The 19,591-nt window shown below is 42.5% G+C and overlaps 1 protein-coding gene across 1 annotated transcript in view; it reads left to right on the plus strand.

Moving 5' to 3' along the window:
- Positions 1-634: 634 nt before the first annotated feature.
- Positions 635-19,591, plus strand: part of LOC139411210 (endosomal transmembrane epsin interactor 1-like) — a 53,790-nt gene continuing 34,833 nt past the window's right edge. Inside the window, exons 1-3 of the mRNA XM_071157194.1 lie at positions 635-1,175; positions 7,078-7,134; positions 13,808-13,918. Coding sequence (XP_071013295.1) covers positions 999-1,175; positions 7,078-7,134; positions 13,808-13,918 — 345 coding nt within the window. The 5' untranslated portion in view covers positions 635-998. The remainder of the gene's footprint in view (positions 1,176-7,077; positions 7,135-13,807; positions 13,919-19,591) is intronic.

The raw sequence follows: 19,591 nt of genomic DNA on the forward strand, positions 1-19,591 counted from the left end.
TGGGGTGGAGAGAAAATCTTGCCGTTCTAAATTGAATTTCATGCAATTCTACTCATGCCATGGGGCGGACAGAACATTTTGTAGTTAAAAGCTAATTTCCTGCAATTACCAAAATGTTGTGATGCGTGGATAGAACATTTAGCCCTTTTAAAGCTAATTTCCTGCAATTCTGACTGTCATCACTGAAGACATTTGTGGTGACGAGGCACACAAGGGTTGCTGTAAAAAAAAAGTAATTATCGGTTTGATCGTCTCTAACCAATCAGAGTATCAAAGCCAATGGGGGGGGCTTGAGGTTAGGGCCCCTTGGCAAATGCCATGCATGGTAATGTGTAACTGGCTAGACTAATTTACCAATTTAAACATTTTTCGCTGACATGGGCTAATTGAGTGACTGTCAGTGACTGACATTACAAGAGGAAAAACTGCTGATGCACTGCCAATTTCAAAATTGCATCTTATCTATTCTACCATTCTAACTCTCAACAGTAAATTGAGACCATGACTGAGTTCCTAAAAAAAGGGGGGTTGGGGGCACCCTAGCGGCTTGGGTCCCTGCCGTTTATTCCCAGGGCCGGGACACATGGGTCCCTGCCGTTTATGCCCAGAGGGCTGCACACGCGCCCTTTCCTGCGCCCTTCTTGTGCCTCTGACAAAAATGTGAAACGCAATCCTAGCCCCTTGTCACAAACAGCAGTTATTTTAAAACTTCAAACTCCGCCACCTCGAGACGACCATGGGAGTAGTAACGACGCTAAGATTGACCAAACCCAACTGACGGATCTCTTCTTTAATTTAGGAATAAAACTAAAACGATCACCCGCCTCCTCGCGCTGAGTTTCATCCAGGTTCAGTTGTTCTCCTCCTGGTGGCGCGTATCCAATGTCTATACCGGTAGTTCTCCCCGGATCGTGTTAGAAACTAGGGTTTCTTTGGGTTCTCAGTTGGCAGACTCGTCGTTCAGGATCCGGCCGCCCCGCTGTGTATCTAGCTCTCGCATGCCTGGTTCTCAGTCGCAGCTGCTACCAGCGCTTCTCCCCGGCGGCCCACTGCTCTCCCTTGGATTACTGCAGCTGGTTCTCGGCTGCTCCATGGTCGCGCTCTCCTTCTCAGCTCTCTCCCTCAGCAGCTCGCCACCCATCCGAAACTCATGCCCTTTCTGGGTCGGATCTTCAGTGAGTAGCCTCAGGTTTATTATTAACATTTCACACATAATTAATAAGATGGCAGTCATTTGTTTGACTCCATATTCTTAAATTATGATAGCTAGTCGACTATATCAACAGGTCGTGTAGTGCTTATCAATTATGCAACTGTTACCCAAATCACACTCTGGTTAGGGGATTAGATCATATCCACCAGAACCAAAAGACGGCAGAGCGATGGACTATTTGTCAGCTGTCGTGTCCTGGTGTCATATCTAGATGCTGTTTAAGAGTCAAGTGGTATTAGGTGACTTGTGTGCTTACAAGTACATTATTATTATGGGGTGACTTATATTGGTAGCCCCTATATACTAGCCTATTTATGAGTGAACTGGATTGGAGCACATACTGTACAGTTGAAGTCGGAAGTTTACATATACCTTAGCCAAATGCATTTAAACTCAGTTTATAATCAGAAATAATCTTTCTGTAAACAATTGTTGGAAAAATTACTTGTGTCATGCACAAAGTAGATGTCCTAACCGACTTGCCAAAACTATAAGTTGTTAACAAGAAATTTGTGGAGTGGTTGAAAAACAAGTTTTAATGACTCCAACCTAAGTGTATGTAAATTTCCGACTTCAACTGTATATCTGAAAGGACTGGGTAGAAATGAAGTTGATATCCAAAGCTATGTCTTTATAAATCAATCACACCAAATAAGGGACTATACAATCCTTTGGCAAAATAAACTGTATTGTTATGAGTAATCAGGGTCAGGGGTAATAACCTAGTAATTTACCCCAGGAAGCACATTGTGATTAAAGTTCTTATAAAACAGGCAGTTTCTTATTGGAAAACACTGAACCAGAATTTGATATTGAATGTTTCTCGATCTAAGGTGTCCATCTTGGTTCGAGTCCGAAATGGCACCCTATTGAATAAATGGCACCCTATTTTCAATTTATCGCTTTACTTTTATATAGGCCTTATAAAGGGTATCTGAAGCCTTTAGAGTTGTTGTTCTTTTAACGTGGGACTGTGCATTGTGCAATGACTTTTGTGCATGTTTGGCAGACCATCTCAAAATCTCTTACACAGGGGTTACATGATTGTCAGCTGCTGCTCAGACAATACTATGGAGGCTGCCAGGGTTGTCAAACCTCAAAATAATGGCCCTGTTAAAAGTCTTAATCAGTCCAGCCACTTTATCTGCCCACTTCCTTTAAAGTATTAGACTAAAAGTGTTTCAGAAGACTATTGGGCCTTTTCAGCTTAATCAGAAACTACCACTGGAGAGAAATCAACCTTTTACAGACACTAATGTTACCACACACTAATGTAACCACACAGTACAATTTGTTTTTGTGTTCTTACAGTGCCTTGAGAAAGTATTCGGCCCCCTTGAACTTTGCGACCTTTTGCCACATTTCAGGCTTCAAACATAAAGATATAAAACTGTATTTTTTTGTGAAGAATCAACAACAAGTGGGACACAATCATGAAGTGGAACGACATTTATTGGATGTTTCAAACTTTTTTAACAAATCAAAAACTGAAAAATTGGGCGTGCAAAATTATTCAGCCCCTTTACTTTCAGTGCAGCAAACTCTCTCCAGAAGTTCAGTGAGGATCTCTGAATAATCCAATGTTGACCTAAATGACTAATGATGATAAATACAATCCACCTGTGTGTAATCAAGTCTCCGTATAAATGCACCTGCACTGTGATAGTCTCAGAGGTCCGTTAAAAGCGCAGAGAGCATCATGAAGAACAAGGAACACACCAGGCAGGTCCGAGATACTGTTGTGAAGAAGTTTAAAGCCGGATTTGGATACAAAAAGATTTCCCAAGCTTTAAACATCCCAAGGAGCACTGTGCAAGCGATAATATTGAAATGGAAGGAGTATCAGACCACTGCAAATCTACCAAGACCTGGCCGTCCCTCTAAACTTTCAGCTCATACAAGGAGAAGACTAATCAGAGATGCAGCCAAGAGGCCCATGATCACTCTGGATGAACTGCAGAGATCTACAGCTGAGGTGGGAGACTCTGTCCATAGGACAACAATCAGTCGTATATTGCACAAATCTGGCCTTTATGGAAGAGTGGCAAGAAGAAAGCCATTTCTTAAAGATATCCATAAAAAGTGTCGTTTAAAGTTTGCCACAAGCCACCTGGGAGACACACCAAACATGTGGAAGAAGGTGCTCTGGTCAGATGAAACCAAAATTGAACTTTTTGGCAACAATGCAAAACGTTATGTTTGGCGTAAAAGCAAAACAGCTCATCACCCTGAACACACCATCCCCACTGTCAAACATGGTGGTGGCAGCATCATGGTTTGGGCCTGCTTTTCTTCAGCAGGGACAGGGAAGATGGTTAAAATTGATGGGAAGATGGATGGAGCCAAATACAGGACCATTCTGGAAGAAAACCTGATGGAGTCTGCAAAAGACCTGAGACTGGGACTGAGATTTGTCTTCCAACAAGACAATGATCCAAAACATAAAGCAAAATCTACAATGGAATGGTTCAAAAATAAACATATCCAGGTGTTAGAATGGCCAAGTCAAAGTCCAGACCTGAATCCAATCGAGAATCTGTGGAAAGAACTGAAAACTGCTGTTCACAAATGCTCTCCATCCAACCTCACTGAGCTCGAGCTGTTTTGCAAGGAGGAATGGGAAAAAATGTCAGTCTCTCGATGTGCAAAACTGATAGAGACATACCCCAAGCGACTTACAGCTGTAATCGCAGCAAAAGGTGGCGCTACAAAGTATTAACTTAAGGGGGCTGAATAATTTTGCACGCCCAATTTTTCAGTTTTTGATTTGTTAAAAAAGTTTGAAATATCCAATAAATGTCGTTCCACTTCATGATTGTGTCCCACTTGTTGTTGATTCTTCACAAAAAAATACAGTTTTATATCTTTATGTTTGAAGCCTGAAATGTGGCAAAAGGTTGCAAAGGGCCGAATACTTTCGCAAGGCACTGTATGTGGTGGAAAAACCCCTTCATAAGGCACTCCAATCTCAATATACAAAAGCTTTATTTCAGCATGCATTGGAAAACAAAATAAATTTGCTTTTTGTTTTCACAGACATCTTATTACCAAGGATGGGTGGGGTGTTTCACATGCCCTTCAAATGAGTCCGGTGCTTCTGCTTATCACCACAGATATTAGGTCCAGACAGAGACGAGTCATATCAAGGACATGTCCACTCTCCCACACATCCTGGGGAACAGGAACCATGAACAATTGTTTTACAGAAAGTTAGAAACAGTTATAAAACAGACCACAAAAACTTAAAGGGCAACTTGTAACAATATTACAGAAACTAAGAGGAACAGGATTACCTATCTCTTCTTCAAGCCATATAAGATAACAAATGACATTTTCCTCTTTGACACCACATTATACGGGTTTCACATTGATCTATAAGGGCTGGGGTGTTGCAGGCTTCTGTTGGCCTTTGTACAAGTCTGTTTTAATGTCCACTGGCAAATCACTCCTCACCAAAACACAGCAACTCACTCGGCATACATAGCTTTCCTGGAACATGGGTGGGTGTAAGGGAGATAAGGCCTATTGAGCAACTAACTATCTAGTTATTGTTAGGAAGTGTGGCGCAATGGCCTACAAAGGAAGATCACTGCTTTAGTTCATTATGTCAGACAACATTCACATAACCTTTGACAACATTCACACAACCTTAAACAACATCCACACACCATGTGTGACTGACCGTCTGGATTCGGTCTTATGTAGCAACGTTTGCAATTGTGTTTTTTACATTGGATAACAGTAGAGACTGTGCTAGAACATGGTATATCATATACTGCAGTTGAGGAACAATTGGAAAGTCATTCTGCTTTGAAAGTTGATAAACTTGTAACCTCACTTTAGAGAAAATGGCCCTTGAATGTTTTGATACACCTACTGGAGAGCTCTTCTTAGTCTACACCCATTCAGCATCATTCACACCCTCTTAAGCTTTAGCCCAATCCAGCTCTTTAGATATTCACATTCACTACGGCCGTGTACTAAACAACCAAAGATTTCAAGACTAAAGGCTGGTTTATACTACGGGTGTGTTCGTAAATTCAATCTGGAGTGCCAGAGTGCGCTCTGGGCGTTCGTAAACTCAGCGTTGTCAGATTGTCCATTAGTAAATTCAAAGCGGTTCGCTCTCAGAGCGTTCAGAGTGCACACTGGCCACTCTGGCCGAGGAGTAGGGTTGGTCCGAGCATTCGGACCTAACAACAGCAGTCAAGCACCCAAGCTAACTGGCTAACGTTGGCTAGCTGGCTAGCTACTTCCAGACACAAATGGGTGAACAGCTCACTCTTACCATTTTACTTGCTATAGTAGAGCTGGTTAGGCTGTTTTCATGTTATCCAGAGCGTTGGTGACTGCAACTGTGCTGCTGGCAACTATTTATTACGCTTTTTTGCTACTGTTTACTGACACCGGCCATATTCAACGGGTGTTGAGCGTTCGTAAATGTATTCTGCACTCTGACACACTCAGACAAGTGCTCTGAAAACGGAGTAGATAGCCAGAGCAAATTTACCAGCTACGTCTAGTTTACCAGCTACTTGAGGAAACAGACGCTCCTCAAGTCCTCAACTGGCAGCTTTATTAAATTGCACCCGCAAAACACTAGTCTCAACGTCAACAGTGAAGAGGCGTCTCCGGGATGCTGGCCTAAAGCTGCCAGTTGAGGACTTGTGAGGCGTCTGTTTCTCAAACTAGACACTCTAAAGTGCTTGTCCTCTTGCTCAGTTGTGCACCGAGGGCCTCCCACTCCTCTTTCTATTCTGGTTAGAGCCAGTTTGCGCTGTTCTGTGAAGGGAGTAGTACACAGCGTTGTAGGGGATCTTCAGTTTCTTGGCAATTTCTCGCATGGAATAGCCTTCATTTCTCAGAACAAGAATAGACTGATGAGTTTCAGAAGAAAGGTCTTTGTTTCTGTCCATTTTGAGCCTGTAATCGAACCCACAAATGCTGATGCTCCAGATACTCAACTAGTCTATGGAAGGCAAGTTTTACTGCTTTTTTAATGAGCACAACAGTTTTCTGCTGTGCTAACATAATTGCAAAGGGTTTTCTAATGATCAACTAGCCTTTTAAAATGATCAACTTGGATTAGCCAACACAACGTGCCATAGGAACACAGGAGTGATGGTTGCTGATAATGGGTCTCTGTACGCCTATGTAGATATTCCATTAAAAATCAGCCGTTTCCAGCTACAATAGTCATTTACAACATTAACAATGTCTATATTGGGGCGGCAGCGTAGCCTAGTGGTTAGAGCATTGGACTAGTAATGAGCTGACAAGGTACAAATCTGTCGTTCTGCCCCTGAACAAGGCAGTTAACCCACTGTTCCTAGGCCTTCATTGAAAATAAGAATTTGTTCTTAACTGACTTGCCTAGTAAAATAAAGGTAAAATAAAAATAAATATACTGTATTTCTGAAAAATTTGATGTGATTTTAAAATTGCTTTTCTTTAGAAAAAACAAGGACATTTCTAAGTGACCCCAAACTTTTGGGCGGTAGTGTATGTGATACGTGGTTGGGATACAACTGTGATATGTGGTTGTCTCACCTTTCCATCTTGATATGAATGCACTAGCTGTGGGTCGCTCTGGATGGGAGTGTCTGCTGAATGGCTAAATTGTAATGTAAATGTAGTTCTATGTATGTATATTTATGTATTTTATTTGTTGTGTTTCCTGTTTGGACCCAAGGAGGAGTAGCCACTGCCTTGGCAACAGCTAATTAGGGGTCCTAATAAATACAAAATACTTTAATGGAGACAAAAATATGTGTGTGTGGGGGGGGGTTACTGTCTGTATATGCACATGGTATACAGTATGTAACATTGCGGATTTCTGTATCTGTTTTCTTCTTCTTCTCCAGGTGATCCTGTCAGGGATCGTTGGCCTCACAACATGGAGGAGACCCATGCTGCTGCTGGTAGGTCATTTATCACAGAACTGTTATTTTTATACATGAGAGGGATCTGTACTTGCTTACTGTATGAGGGAACCGACCTAAGTACTGTATGAAGGCCAGGGGTATTCAACCATTTTTTCCATATTTTTGTTTGAATATCTCTAGCAACAACAGAATAAACACATTTTGAATTAAGTACCTGCCAGTAGCGACTCCTGGTTGGCTAAGTAGGTGGGGGGGAGCAGAGTGCAGGCAGGTTTTTTCCAATTTCAACAGGCCACGCACAATGCTGTCAGGTGTATAAATTTGAGCACACAGCCGTGCAATCTCAATAGACCAACATTGGCAGTAGAATGGCCCTTACTGAAGAGCTCAGTGACTTTCAAGGTGGCACCGTCATAGGATACCACCTATCTAACCAGTCAGTTCATCACATTTTTCCCTGCTAAAGCTCCCTGGTCAACTGTAAGTGCTGTTATTGGGAAGTGGAAACGTCTAGGAACAACAACAGCTCAGCCGCAAAGTGGTAGGTCACACAAGCTCACAGAACGGGACTGCCGAGTGCAGATGCGTGTAGCGCGTAACAATCATCTGTCTTCGGTTGCAACACTCATTACCAAGATCCAAATTGCCTCTGGAAGCAATGTCAGCACAATAACTATTAGTTGGGAGCTTCATGAAATGGGTTTCCATGGCCGAGCAGCTGCACACGAGCCTAAGATCACCATGCGCAATGCAAAGCAACTGGCTGGAGTGGTGCAAAGCTCGACGCCATTGGACTCTGGAGCAGTGGAAACGCTTTCTCTGGAGTGATGAAGCACGCTTCACCATCTAGCAGTCCGATGGACAAATCTGGGTTTGGAGGAGAACACTACCTGCCCGAATGCGTATTGCCAACTGTAAAGTTTGGTGGAGTATGAATAATGGTCTGGGTGTTATGACTTCTAGAAGTAGTGGGTGGAGGAGCAGGCGCAGAGAGCAGGGTAGTTCGATACGTGGATATTTATTTCCAAACAACAGAGTGTCGGTCAACGCCACACACAAGGGCGCATAAAGACCCAGTCCAAACAAACAGGACGAAACTGTTCGGAAAATAGAATCCACAAAATATACACACACCAATAACCGAAAAACAAGCCCGCACAAAAGCAGGCCTACCGCACAAAAGCGGGCCTACCGGGTTTAAATAGCCCAAAACAAAAACCCAAACAAGAAACAGGTGAAACTAATCAGACAACACTAAATGAAACAGAAAAGGGGATCGGTGGCAGCTAGTAGGCCGGCGACGACGACCGCCGAGCGTAGCCCGAACAGGAAGAGGCACCATCTTCGGCGGATTTCGTGACACTGGGGCTGTTTACCATGGTTTGGGCTAGGCCCCTTAGTTCCAGTGAAGGGACATTTTTGCGCTACAGCATACAATGACATTCTAGAAAATTCTGTGCTTCCAACTTTGTGGCAACAGTTTGGGAAAGGCCCTTTCCTGTTTCAGCAGGGCAATGCCACCGTCTACAAAGCGAGGTCCATACAGAAATAATTTGTCAAGATTGATGTGGAAGAACTTGACTGGCTGCACAGAGCCCTGACCTCAACCCATCAAACACCTTTGGGATGAATTGGAAAGCCGACTGCGAGCCCGCCCAACATCACTGCCCAACCTCACTAATGCTCTTGTGGCTGAATTGAAGCAAGGTGACCGGAAACATGACCGAATACAAACAGTGTAGCTATTCCCTCCGCAAAGCAATCAAACAAGCTAAGCGTCAATATAGAGACAAAGTAGAATCGCAATTCAACGGCTCAGACACGAGAGGTATGTGGCAGGGTCTACAGTCAATTACGGACTACAAAAGAAAAACCAGCCCCGTTGCGGACCATGATGTCTTTCTCCCAGACAAACTAAACAACTTCTTTGCTCACTTTGAGGACAACACAGTGCCACTGACACGGCCCGCTACCAAAACCTGCGGGCTCTCCTTCACTGCAGCCAACGTGAGTAAAACATTTAAATGTGTTAACCCTCGCTAGTTTGCAGGCCCAGACGGCATCCCCAGCCGTGTCCTCAGAGCATGCGCAGACAAGCTGGCTGGTGTAATTACGGACATATTCAATCAATCCTTATCCCAGTCTGCTGTTCCCACATGCTTCAAGAGGGCCACCATTTTTCCTGTTCCCAAGAAAGCTAAGGTAACTGAGCTAAATGACTACCGTGCTTTGAGAGACTAGTCAAGAACCATATCACCTCCACCCTACCTGACACCCTAGACCCACTCCTACCATACCGCCCCAATTGGTCCACAGATGATGCAATCACACTGCACACTGCCCTAACCCATCTGGACAAGAGGAATACCTATGTAAGAATGCTGTTCATCGACTACAGCTCAGCATTTAACACCGTACCTTCCAAACTCGTCATTAAGACCCTGGGTCTCCACCCCGCCCTTCTGCAACTGGGTCCTGGACTTCCTGATTGGCTGCCCCCAGGGCACCCCCTGGGTAACATCATCTCCACCCCGCTGATCAACACTGGGGCCCCACAAGGGTGCGTTCTCAGCCCTCTCCTGTACTCCCTGTTCACCCATGACTGCGTGGCCATGCACGCCTCCAACTCAATCATCAAGTTTGCAGATGACACTACAGTGGTAGGCTTGATTACCAACAACAATGAGTCGGCCTACAGGAAAATAACCTCAAACTCAATGTCAACAAAACAAAGGAGAGGATCGTGGACTTCAGGAAACAGCAGAGGGAGCAGCCCCCTATCCACATCAACCGGACAGTAGTGGAGAGGGTGGAAAGTTAAGTTCCTCGGCGTACACATCACGGACAAACTGAAATGGTCCACCCACACAGACAGCATGGTGAAGAAGGCGCAACAGCGCAACCTCGGGAGGCTGAAGAAATTCGTCTTGTCACCAAAAACACTCACAAACTTTTACAGATGCACAATTGAGAGCATCCTGTCGGGCCTGCTACGGCAACTGCTCCGCCCACAACCGCAAGGTTCTCCAGAGGGTAGTGAGGTCTGCACAACGCATCACTGGGGGCAAACTACCTGCCCTCCAGGAAACCTACACCACCCGATGTCACAGGAAGGCAAAAAAGATCATCAAGGACCCTAGCCACTGCCTGTTCACCCCGCTATCATCCAGAAGGCAAGGTCAGTACAGGTGCATCAAAGCGGGGACCGAGAGACTGAAAAACAGCTTCTATCTCAAGGCCATCAGACTGTTAAACAGCCATCACTAACATTGAGGGGCTACTGCCAACATACTGACTCAACTCTATCCACTTTAATAATGGAACAATTGATGTGATAAATGATCCATGATATCCACTAGCCACTTAAAAACGGCACTTTAAATAAAGTTAACATACCCTACATTACTCATCTCATATGTATATACTGTACTCTATACCATCTACTGCATCTTGCCTATGCTACTCGACCATCACTCATTCATATATTTGTATGTACGTATTCTTATTCATTCCTTTACACTTGTGTGTATAAGGTAGTTGTTGTGAAATTGTTAGGTTAGATTACTTTTTAGATATTATTGCATGGTCGGAACTAGAAGCACAAGCATTTAGCTACATTCGCATTAACATCTGCTAACCATGTGTATGTGACAAATAAAATTTGATTTGATATGAATATCCGGATATCCTGCCGTTTGCACAGTCAGCGTCTTACAACTCTGAGAGTGTATTTAAATCAGCTTTCACTGATTGCACTTAAAGGAAGATAGTTCCTAAATGGGAGTGCTTGCTTTGTTGTCCAACTGATCTTGTGTTCTTTCTGTCATCCGGTGAACCCCGTTCATGTCTGCACACAGCAATATCTTTAAATTATTTTCTTAAACTCCTTTACTCCTAAACTATATCTGTTAAAATGTCGATTCCGCTAGGTGGCCCTTTTTTATCAGGCTATGATTAAGCCTACCGCAGAATGTTGCCAGTGTGTATAGTAGCATAGTGTATTACAAATGGAGGTATCACACAATACAATTTGAGCAATAGTTCTGTTAAAGCTGCAATATGTAACTTTTTGGGGTCCCCTACCAAATTCACATAGAAATCATGAGTTATAGTTCTCACATACTCATTGAAAGCAAGTCTAAGAAGCGGTAGATCTGTTCTATATGCGCTACTTCCATGTCTCCCATTCTTAGGTTTAGCTTCAAGCAGCTGAAAATAAATATTGAATATTGAATTAAATATTTTTGGGTATTGAAAATGTTATTTCACAGGGGTTTAGATGGTACAATGATTCTCTATGCTGTACTGCTTTTGCTTGTTTTATCACATAAACTGAAATTATGCGAACAATTCGAATTTTAGCAACCAGGATGTAGTGGAGCGATTTTTGCACCTTTAGTGCAACAGATTAACATCAATAATGTATCTTCAGACATAGCCTACCCCTTGGGGAACACTCTTATTAGTGTAAAGGGGGTCTTAGTCTTAAGCCCCTCAATTTGTTCAAAACGTGACTTCAGGAAACTGGAAGAGTGAGTGTTCAGTTGAAACTGGGGAGTTGGCGCTTGCCTGAGGGTGAAATCTGGAGTCGAGCTGTCTGTCCCGCAAGCTGTGTATTTGTGTGTGTGTGTGTCCTGTGTGAGAGCGGACACACTGACTGAGTTAGGACAAATTAGTGACTGTATCCTCCCCGTCACAAAGAATACACAGAGCCCCACCTCTGACCTGAGTGATTTCCATGGCCGCGGTCGCCAGACAGAAAGGGACAGACACAGAGAGACAGACAGCGGTCACCATGCGTCTTAGCTCCAGTATAAATACCCCTCTGCCTCACTGTGAGAGGCGGTGGGGGGCTGGATTTGGCCCATCCCCTCCCTTATGCCCAAGACCGCCAGGCGACCGACACGATTTTGCTGCTTGAGGCACGCTTAAAATAGTCAGATCTTTTCCGAGCCCACCTATTTGTGTAAGCTTTGAAAAGGGGTCATTTTCATATTGATTGACATATCCTTGGCTGTTCTGAATTACATGCACTATAAACCAACACTCACATCAAGTCAGTCTAATAGTAAGTGTAGTTAAATTACCCATTGTATATTCCATGATGTCAGCTATCAACAAACAGGTCTGTCTTCCCTCCTCTCCTTCTTCTTTCTGTCTTTTTTTCAATAACAGTGTTTATATGACTAATTTTTTCTGTCATATTTTCTATCTGTAATTTCGTCTTGTTGTTCGTGTTTTTTTATTTTTACCATTGAGGACCACTTTGAAAACAAGTGTTTTAATTAATAATTTTACGTGATTTCCTCTGGGAATACATTGTTTATCTTGTTGTACATTATATGTATTTTACCCAAATAAATTCAATTCAAATACAGTGCCTTCAGAAAGTATTCACCTTGACTTTTTCGACATTTTGTTGTGTTACAAAGTGGGATTAAAATGGATTTAATTGTATTTTTTGTCAACGATATACACAAAATACTCTTATGTCAAAGTGGAAGAAAAATTATAATATTTATAAAACATTTATGAAAAAGAAAACAATATTATATCTTGATTAGATATGTATTCAACCCCCTGAGTCAATACATGTTAGAATCACCTTTGGCAGCGGTTACAGGGTATTTCTGGGTAAATCTCTAAGAGCTTTCCACACCTGGATTGTACAACATTTGTCCATTATTATTTTCTAAATTCTTCAAGCTCTCTTAAATTGGCTGGTGATCATTGCTAGACAACCATTTTCAGGTCTTGTCATCGATTTTCAAGCAGATTTAAGTCAAAACTGTAACTCTGCCACTCAGGAACATTCCCTGTTTTCTTGGCCAGCAACTCCAATGTAGATTTGGCCTTGTGTTTTAGGTTATTGTACAGCTGAAAGGTAAATTCATCTACCACTGTCTGGTGGACAGCAGACTGAACCTGGTTTCCCTGCAGGATTTTGCCTATGCTTAGCTCCATTCCGTTTCTTTTTTATCCTGAAAAGCTCCCTAGTCCTTAAGGATTACAAGCGAACCCAAAACATGATGCAGCCCACCACTATGCTTGAAGATATTGAGAGTGGTACTCAGTAATGTGTTGTATTGGATTTGCCCCAAACATAAGACTTTGTATTCAGGATAAAAAAGTTAATTGCTTTGCGACATTTTTTGCAGTATTATTTTAGTGCCTTGTTGCAAAGAGGATGCGTGTTTTGGAATATGTTTATTCTGTACAGGCTTCCTAACTACAATGTTGTTGATCCATCCTCAGTTTTCTCTGTTATTTAGGCTTCCCATAAGAAAGGGGTTGAAGACGTATTTCAGATTTTCAGTTGTAATTAATTTGTAAAAAATGTAAACATAATTCCACTTCGACATTCAGGGGTATTTTTTTAGGCCAGTGACCCAAAAAATCTAAAGTGTGTCCTTTTTAAATGCAGGCTATAACACAACAAAATGTGGAAAAAGTCTGGGGTGTGAAGGCACTATAAATGATCTTTCCAGTCAAGGCCAGCTATGAGGGCCTTTTTCTTTTGTCATAAACATCCCTTTTTTCTCTCAACTTCCCTTTCTTCCCTCTCTCTATATTATGGTTCTGTATTATTTGAGGATTTAGTTTTAATATGCTCTCTGATTTGGACTATTTTCCTATTAGGCTGTGTGATATGTTTTGCAAATATCTCCATTACTATTTCTCTCCTCCCCCCACCCTTTCCCTCTCCCAGGTGAATATGTTTGTGCTGTCGTCAGTGGTGTGTGTTCTTCTCAACCTGGCCGGCTTCATCCTCTGCTGTCAAGGAGCTCAGATGGTCTCCACCATAACCAACTGTCAACTGGTGAGACACACACACACACACGCAGACATCACCCACACACAGTCAGGCACACAACACAAACTCTTTCCCTGATTTGAAATGTGTGTACAGTGCCTTGCGAAAGTATTCGGCCCCCTTGAACTTTGCGACCTTTTGCCAATTTTTCAGTTTTTGATTTGTTAAAAAAGTTTGAAATATCCAATAAATGTCGTTCCACTTCATGATTGTGTCCCACTTGTTGTTGATTCTTCACAAAAAAATACAGTTTTATATCTTTATGTTTGAAGCCTGAAATGTGGCAAAAGGTCGCAAAGTTCAAGGGGGCCGAATACTTTCGCAAGGCACTGTAGGTGTTTGATTGGTCGAGTGTGTGTGCAGATGTGATGATGTTGTGTGTAGGTGTTTGATTATGGTGTAAGACAGACAATGATTGGGGATAAGTGGATCATGATTATCAGTGATCTATCTTCACATGTTTGTGTGGGCTTTGTGTTGTTATTATAGGGGAGATTTAGATGTTTTATAGGTGGCAGGCTGTATTCCTGTATTCATTCTCTCTCTATGTCTCTCGCTTTCGCTCTCTCTCTCACTAAAACACACACACACACACACACACACACACACACACACACACACACACACACACACACACACACACACACACACACACACACACACACACACACACACACACACACACACACACACAGCATCTTGCATTCAGAAGGTATTCACACCCCTTGACTTTTTCCACGTTTTGTTGTTGCAGCTTGAATTTAAAATGTATTAAATGTAGATATTTTGTCACTGGCCTACACACAATACCCATAATGTCAAGGTGGAATTATGTTTGTTTTTTATGTTTACAAATTAATAAAAAATGAAAAGCTGAAATGTCTTGAGAAAATAAGTATTCAACCCCTTTGTTATGGCAAGCCTAAATAAGTTCAGGAGTAAAAGTGTGCTTAACAAATCACATAATAAGTCGAATGGACTCACTCTATGTACAATAATACTGTTTAACATGATTTTTGAATTACTTGCTCATCTCTTTACTCCACCATACAATTATCTGCAATTAACACAGATTCAACCACAAAGACCAGGGAGGTTATCCAATGCCTCGCAAAGAAGGGCACCTATTGGTAGACGGGGGAAAAAATAAATAAACTGACATTGAATATCCCTTTGAGCATGGTGAAGTTATTAATTACACTTTGGACGGTGTATCAATACACCAAGTCACTACAAAGATATAGGCGTCCTTCCTAACTCGGTTGCCGGAGAGGAAGGACACTATCTGATCTACCTGATGTCTCTTTCCTCTCTACTGGAGATGCTATCTCAACAATGTGACCTCTCTACATCCTAATACCATCCATCATTTTTTTTATTAGTCCAACCGGCCCCACACAGAGGGGTTATGTCCCAAATGGCACCCTATTCCCTACATAGGGCACTACTTTTGAACAAAACCCTATGGGCCCTGTTTCAAAAGTAGTGCAGTACTGTATATAGGGAATAGGGTGCCATTTGGAACAGAAACCACGGCTGGTTCCAGTTCAAGGCATATCAACATGGTACATTTTATTAGCCTAGAAACATGCCAACTCACACGTTAGACGTGCAGGAACTTCTCCCACCCCAAAACGAACTTGAACACAAGCAGCGTATCAGACTGGAGCTTCAAACATAAAGATATAAAACTGTATTTTTTTGTGAAGAATCAACAACAAGTGGGACACAATCATGAAGTGGAACGACATTTATTGGATATTTCAAACTTTTTTAACAAATCAAAAACTGAAACATTGGGCGTGCAAAATTATTCAGCCCCTTTACTTTCAGTGCAGCAAACTCTCTCCAGAAGTTCAGTGAGGATCTCTGAATGATCCAATGTTGACCTAAATGACTAATGATGATAAAGACAATCCACCTGTGTGTAATCAAGTCTCCGTATAAATGCACCTGCACTGTGATAGTCTCAGAGGTCCGTCAAAAGCGCAGAGAGCATCATGAAGAACAAGGAACACACCAGGCAGGTCCGAGATACTGTTGTGAAGAAGTTTAAAGCCGGATTTGGATACAAAAATATTTCCCAAGCAGCACTGTGCAAGCGATAATGTTGAAATGGAAGGAGTATCAGACCACTGCAAATCTACCAAGACCTGGCCGTCCCTCTAAACTTTCAGCTCATACAAGGAGAAGACTGATCAGAGATGCAGCCAAGAGGCCCATGATCACTCTGGATGAACTGCAGAGATCTACAGCTGAGGTGGGAGACTCTGTCCATAGGACAACAATCAGACGTATATTGCACAAATCTGGCCTTTATGGAAGAGTGGCAAGAAGAAAGCCATTTCTTAAAGATATCCATAAAAAGTGTCGTTTAACGTTTGCCACAAGCCACCTGGGAGACACACCAAACATGTGGAAGAAGGTGCTCTGGTCAGATGAAACCAAAATTGAACTTTTTGGCAACAATGCAAAACGTTATGTTTGGCGTAAAAGCAACACAGCTGAACACACCATCCCCACTGTCAAACATGGTGGTGGCAGCATCATGGTTTGGGCCTGCTTTTCTTCAGCAGGGACAGGGAAGATGGTTAAAATTGATGGGAAGATGGATGGAGCCAAATACAGGACCATTCTGGAAGAAAACCTGATGGAGTCTGCAAAAGACCTGAGACTGGGACGGAGATTTGTCTTCCAACAAGACAATGATCCAAAACATAAATCAAAATCTACAATTGAATGGTTCAAAAATAAACATATCCAGGTGTTAGAATGGCCAAGTCAAAGTCCAGACCTGAATCCAATCGAGAATCTGTGGAAAGAACTGAAAACTGCTGTTCACAAATGCTCTCCATCCAACCTCACTGAGCTCGAGCTGTTTTGCAAGGAGGAATGGGAAAAAAATTCAGTCTCTCGATGTGCAAAACTGATAGAGACATACCCCAAGCGACTTACAGCTGTAATCGCAGCAAAAGGTGGCGCTACAAATAATTAACTTAAGGGGGCTGAATAATTTTGCACGCCCAATTTTTCAGTTTTTGATTTGTTAAAAAAGTTTGAAATATCCAATAAATATCGTTCCACTTCATGATTGTGTCCCACTTGTTGTTGATTCTTCACAAAAAAATACAGTTTTATATCTTTATGTTTGAAGCCTGAAATGTGGCAAAAGGTCGCAAAGTTCAAGGGGGCCGAATACTTTCGCAAGGCACTAAATATATTCTGCATTTTTGACTCAAAGATCAACTGTTCTAGTTGTTCGGGATCTGATCTTGTCCCATCTTCATTATTGTCCGGTAATATGGTCAGGTGCACATTTAAAAAAACGTATTGTATCACAGCGCCTCTCCTCTTTCTAAAGATCTACACTGTTGGTCCCATGTTTCATAAGCTGAAATAAAATATCCCAGACATTTTCCAGACTCTCAAAAATATTATTTCGCTCAAATTTTGTGCACAAATTTGTTTACATACCTGTTAGTGAAAATGTCTCCTCAGCCAAGATAATCCATCCACCTAACAGATGTGTCATATCAAGAAGCTGATTAAACCGCATGATCATTATACAGCTGCACCTTGTGCTGGGGACAATAAATGGCCACACAACACAATGCCACAGATGTCTCAAGTTTTGAGGGAGCATGCAATTGGCATGATGACTGCAGGAATGTCCACCAGAGCTGTTGCCAGATAATTTAATGTTAATTGCTCTACTATAAACCGCCTCCAACATCATTTTAGAAAATTTGGAAATACGTCCAACCAGCCTCACAACCGCACACCACGTGTAACCACACCATCCCAGGACCTCCACATCCGGCTTCTTCACTTGCGGTATTGTCTGAGACCATCCACCCGGACAGCTGATGAGATTGTGGGTTTGCACAACCAAAGAATTTCTGCACAAACTGTCAGAAACCATCTCAGGGAAGCTCATCTGCGTGCTCGGCATCCTCATCATTGCCTTGGCCTGACTACAGATCCCGAGGCCAATTGTCGTGCCATTCATCCGACGTCATCACCTCATGTTTTAGCATGATAATGCATGACCCCATGTTGCAAGTATTCACAATTTCTGGAAGCTGAAAATGTCCCAGTTCTTCCATAGCCTGCATACTCACCAAACATGTCACCCATTGAGCACATTTGGGATGCTCTGGATCAACGTGTACGACAGCGTGTTCCAGTTCCCGCCAATATCTAGCAACTTCGCACAGCCATTGAAGAGGCCACCATCAACTGCCTGATCAACTATATGCAAAGGAGATGTGTCGCAGTGCATGAGGCAAATGGTGGTCATACCAAATACTGACTGGTTTTCTGATCCATGCCCCTACTTCTTTTTAAGGTGTCTGTAACCAACAGATGCATATCTGTATTCCCAGCCATGCGAAATCCATAGATTTGGGCTTAGTGAATGTATTTCAATTGACAAATGTACTAATATGAACTGTAACTCAGTAACATTTTGAAAATTGTTGAATATTGCGTTCAATCGCCCCAGTCTTCAGGCCAAAGAGTTCAAACTTGGTTTCATCAGACCAGAGAATCTTGTTTCTCCTGGTCTGAGTGTCCTTTAGGTGCCGTTTGGCAAACTCCGAGCGGGCTGTTATGTGCATTTTACTGAGGAGTGGCTTCCGTCTGGTCTCTCTACCAAAAAGGTCTGATTGGTGGAGTGATGCAGGGAAGGTTGTCCTTCTGGAGGGTTCTCCCATCTCCACAGAGGAACTCTGGAGCTCTGTCAGAGTGACCATCGGGTTCTTGGTCACCTCCCTCACCAAGACCCTTTTCCCCCGATTGTTCAGTTTGGCCGGACAGCCAGCTCTAGGAAGAGTCTTGGTGGTTCCGAACGTCTTCCATTTAAGAATGATGAAGGCCAATGTCTTCTTGGGGACCTTCAATGCTGCAGATATTTGTTGATAACCTTCCCCAGATATGTGCCTCGACACAATCCTGTCTCGGAGCTCTACGGACAATTCCTTCGACCTCTTGGTTTGGTTTGCACTGTCACCTGTGGGACCTAATATAGACAGTTGTGTGCCTTTCGAAATCATGTCCAATCAATTGAATTTACCACAGCCGGACTCCAATCAAGTTGTAGAAACATCTCAAGGATGATCAATGGAAACAGGATGCACCTGAGCTCAATCTTGTGTCTCATACCACAGGGTCTGATTACTTATGTAAATAAGGTATTTCTGTTCTTTATTTTCATTAAATGTGCAACATTTTCTAAAAAACCTGTTTCGCTTCGTCATTCTGGGCTATTGTGTGTAGATTGATAAGGAAAATAAATAAATTGTCAATTTTAGAATAAGGCTGTAACGTAACAAAATGTGGAAAAAGTTAAGGGGTCTGAACACTTTCCGAATGCACTGTATATACATGTCACACCCTGACCATAGTAAGCTTGTTTATTCTCTATGTTGGTTGGGGCGTGATACTGACTAGGGTGGGTCATCTAGGTTTTTTTGTATGTCTATGTTGGCCTGATATGGTTCCCAATCAGAGACAGCTGTTTATCGTTATCTCTGATTGGGGATCATATTTAGGTAACCATTTCCTCATTTGTGTTTGTGGGATCTTGTCTACATTTAGTTGCCTGAGTGCACAACAGTAGCGTCATGTTTCGTTTGGTTGGTTGGTTGTTTGTTGTTTTGTTCAGTGAGTTTCGGTTTA

The sequence above is a fragment of the Oncorhynchus clarkii genome, chromosome 6, assembly GCF_045791955.1.
Source record: "Oncorhynchus clarkii lewisi isolate Uvic-CL-2024 chromosome 6, UVic_Ocla_1.0, whole genome shotgun sequence".
Lineage (NCBI taxonomy): Eukaryota > Metazoa > Chordata > Actinopteri > Salmoniformes > Salmonidae > Oncorhynchus > Oncorhynchus clarkii.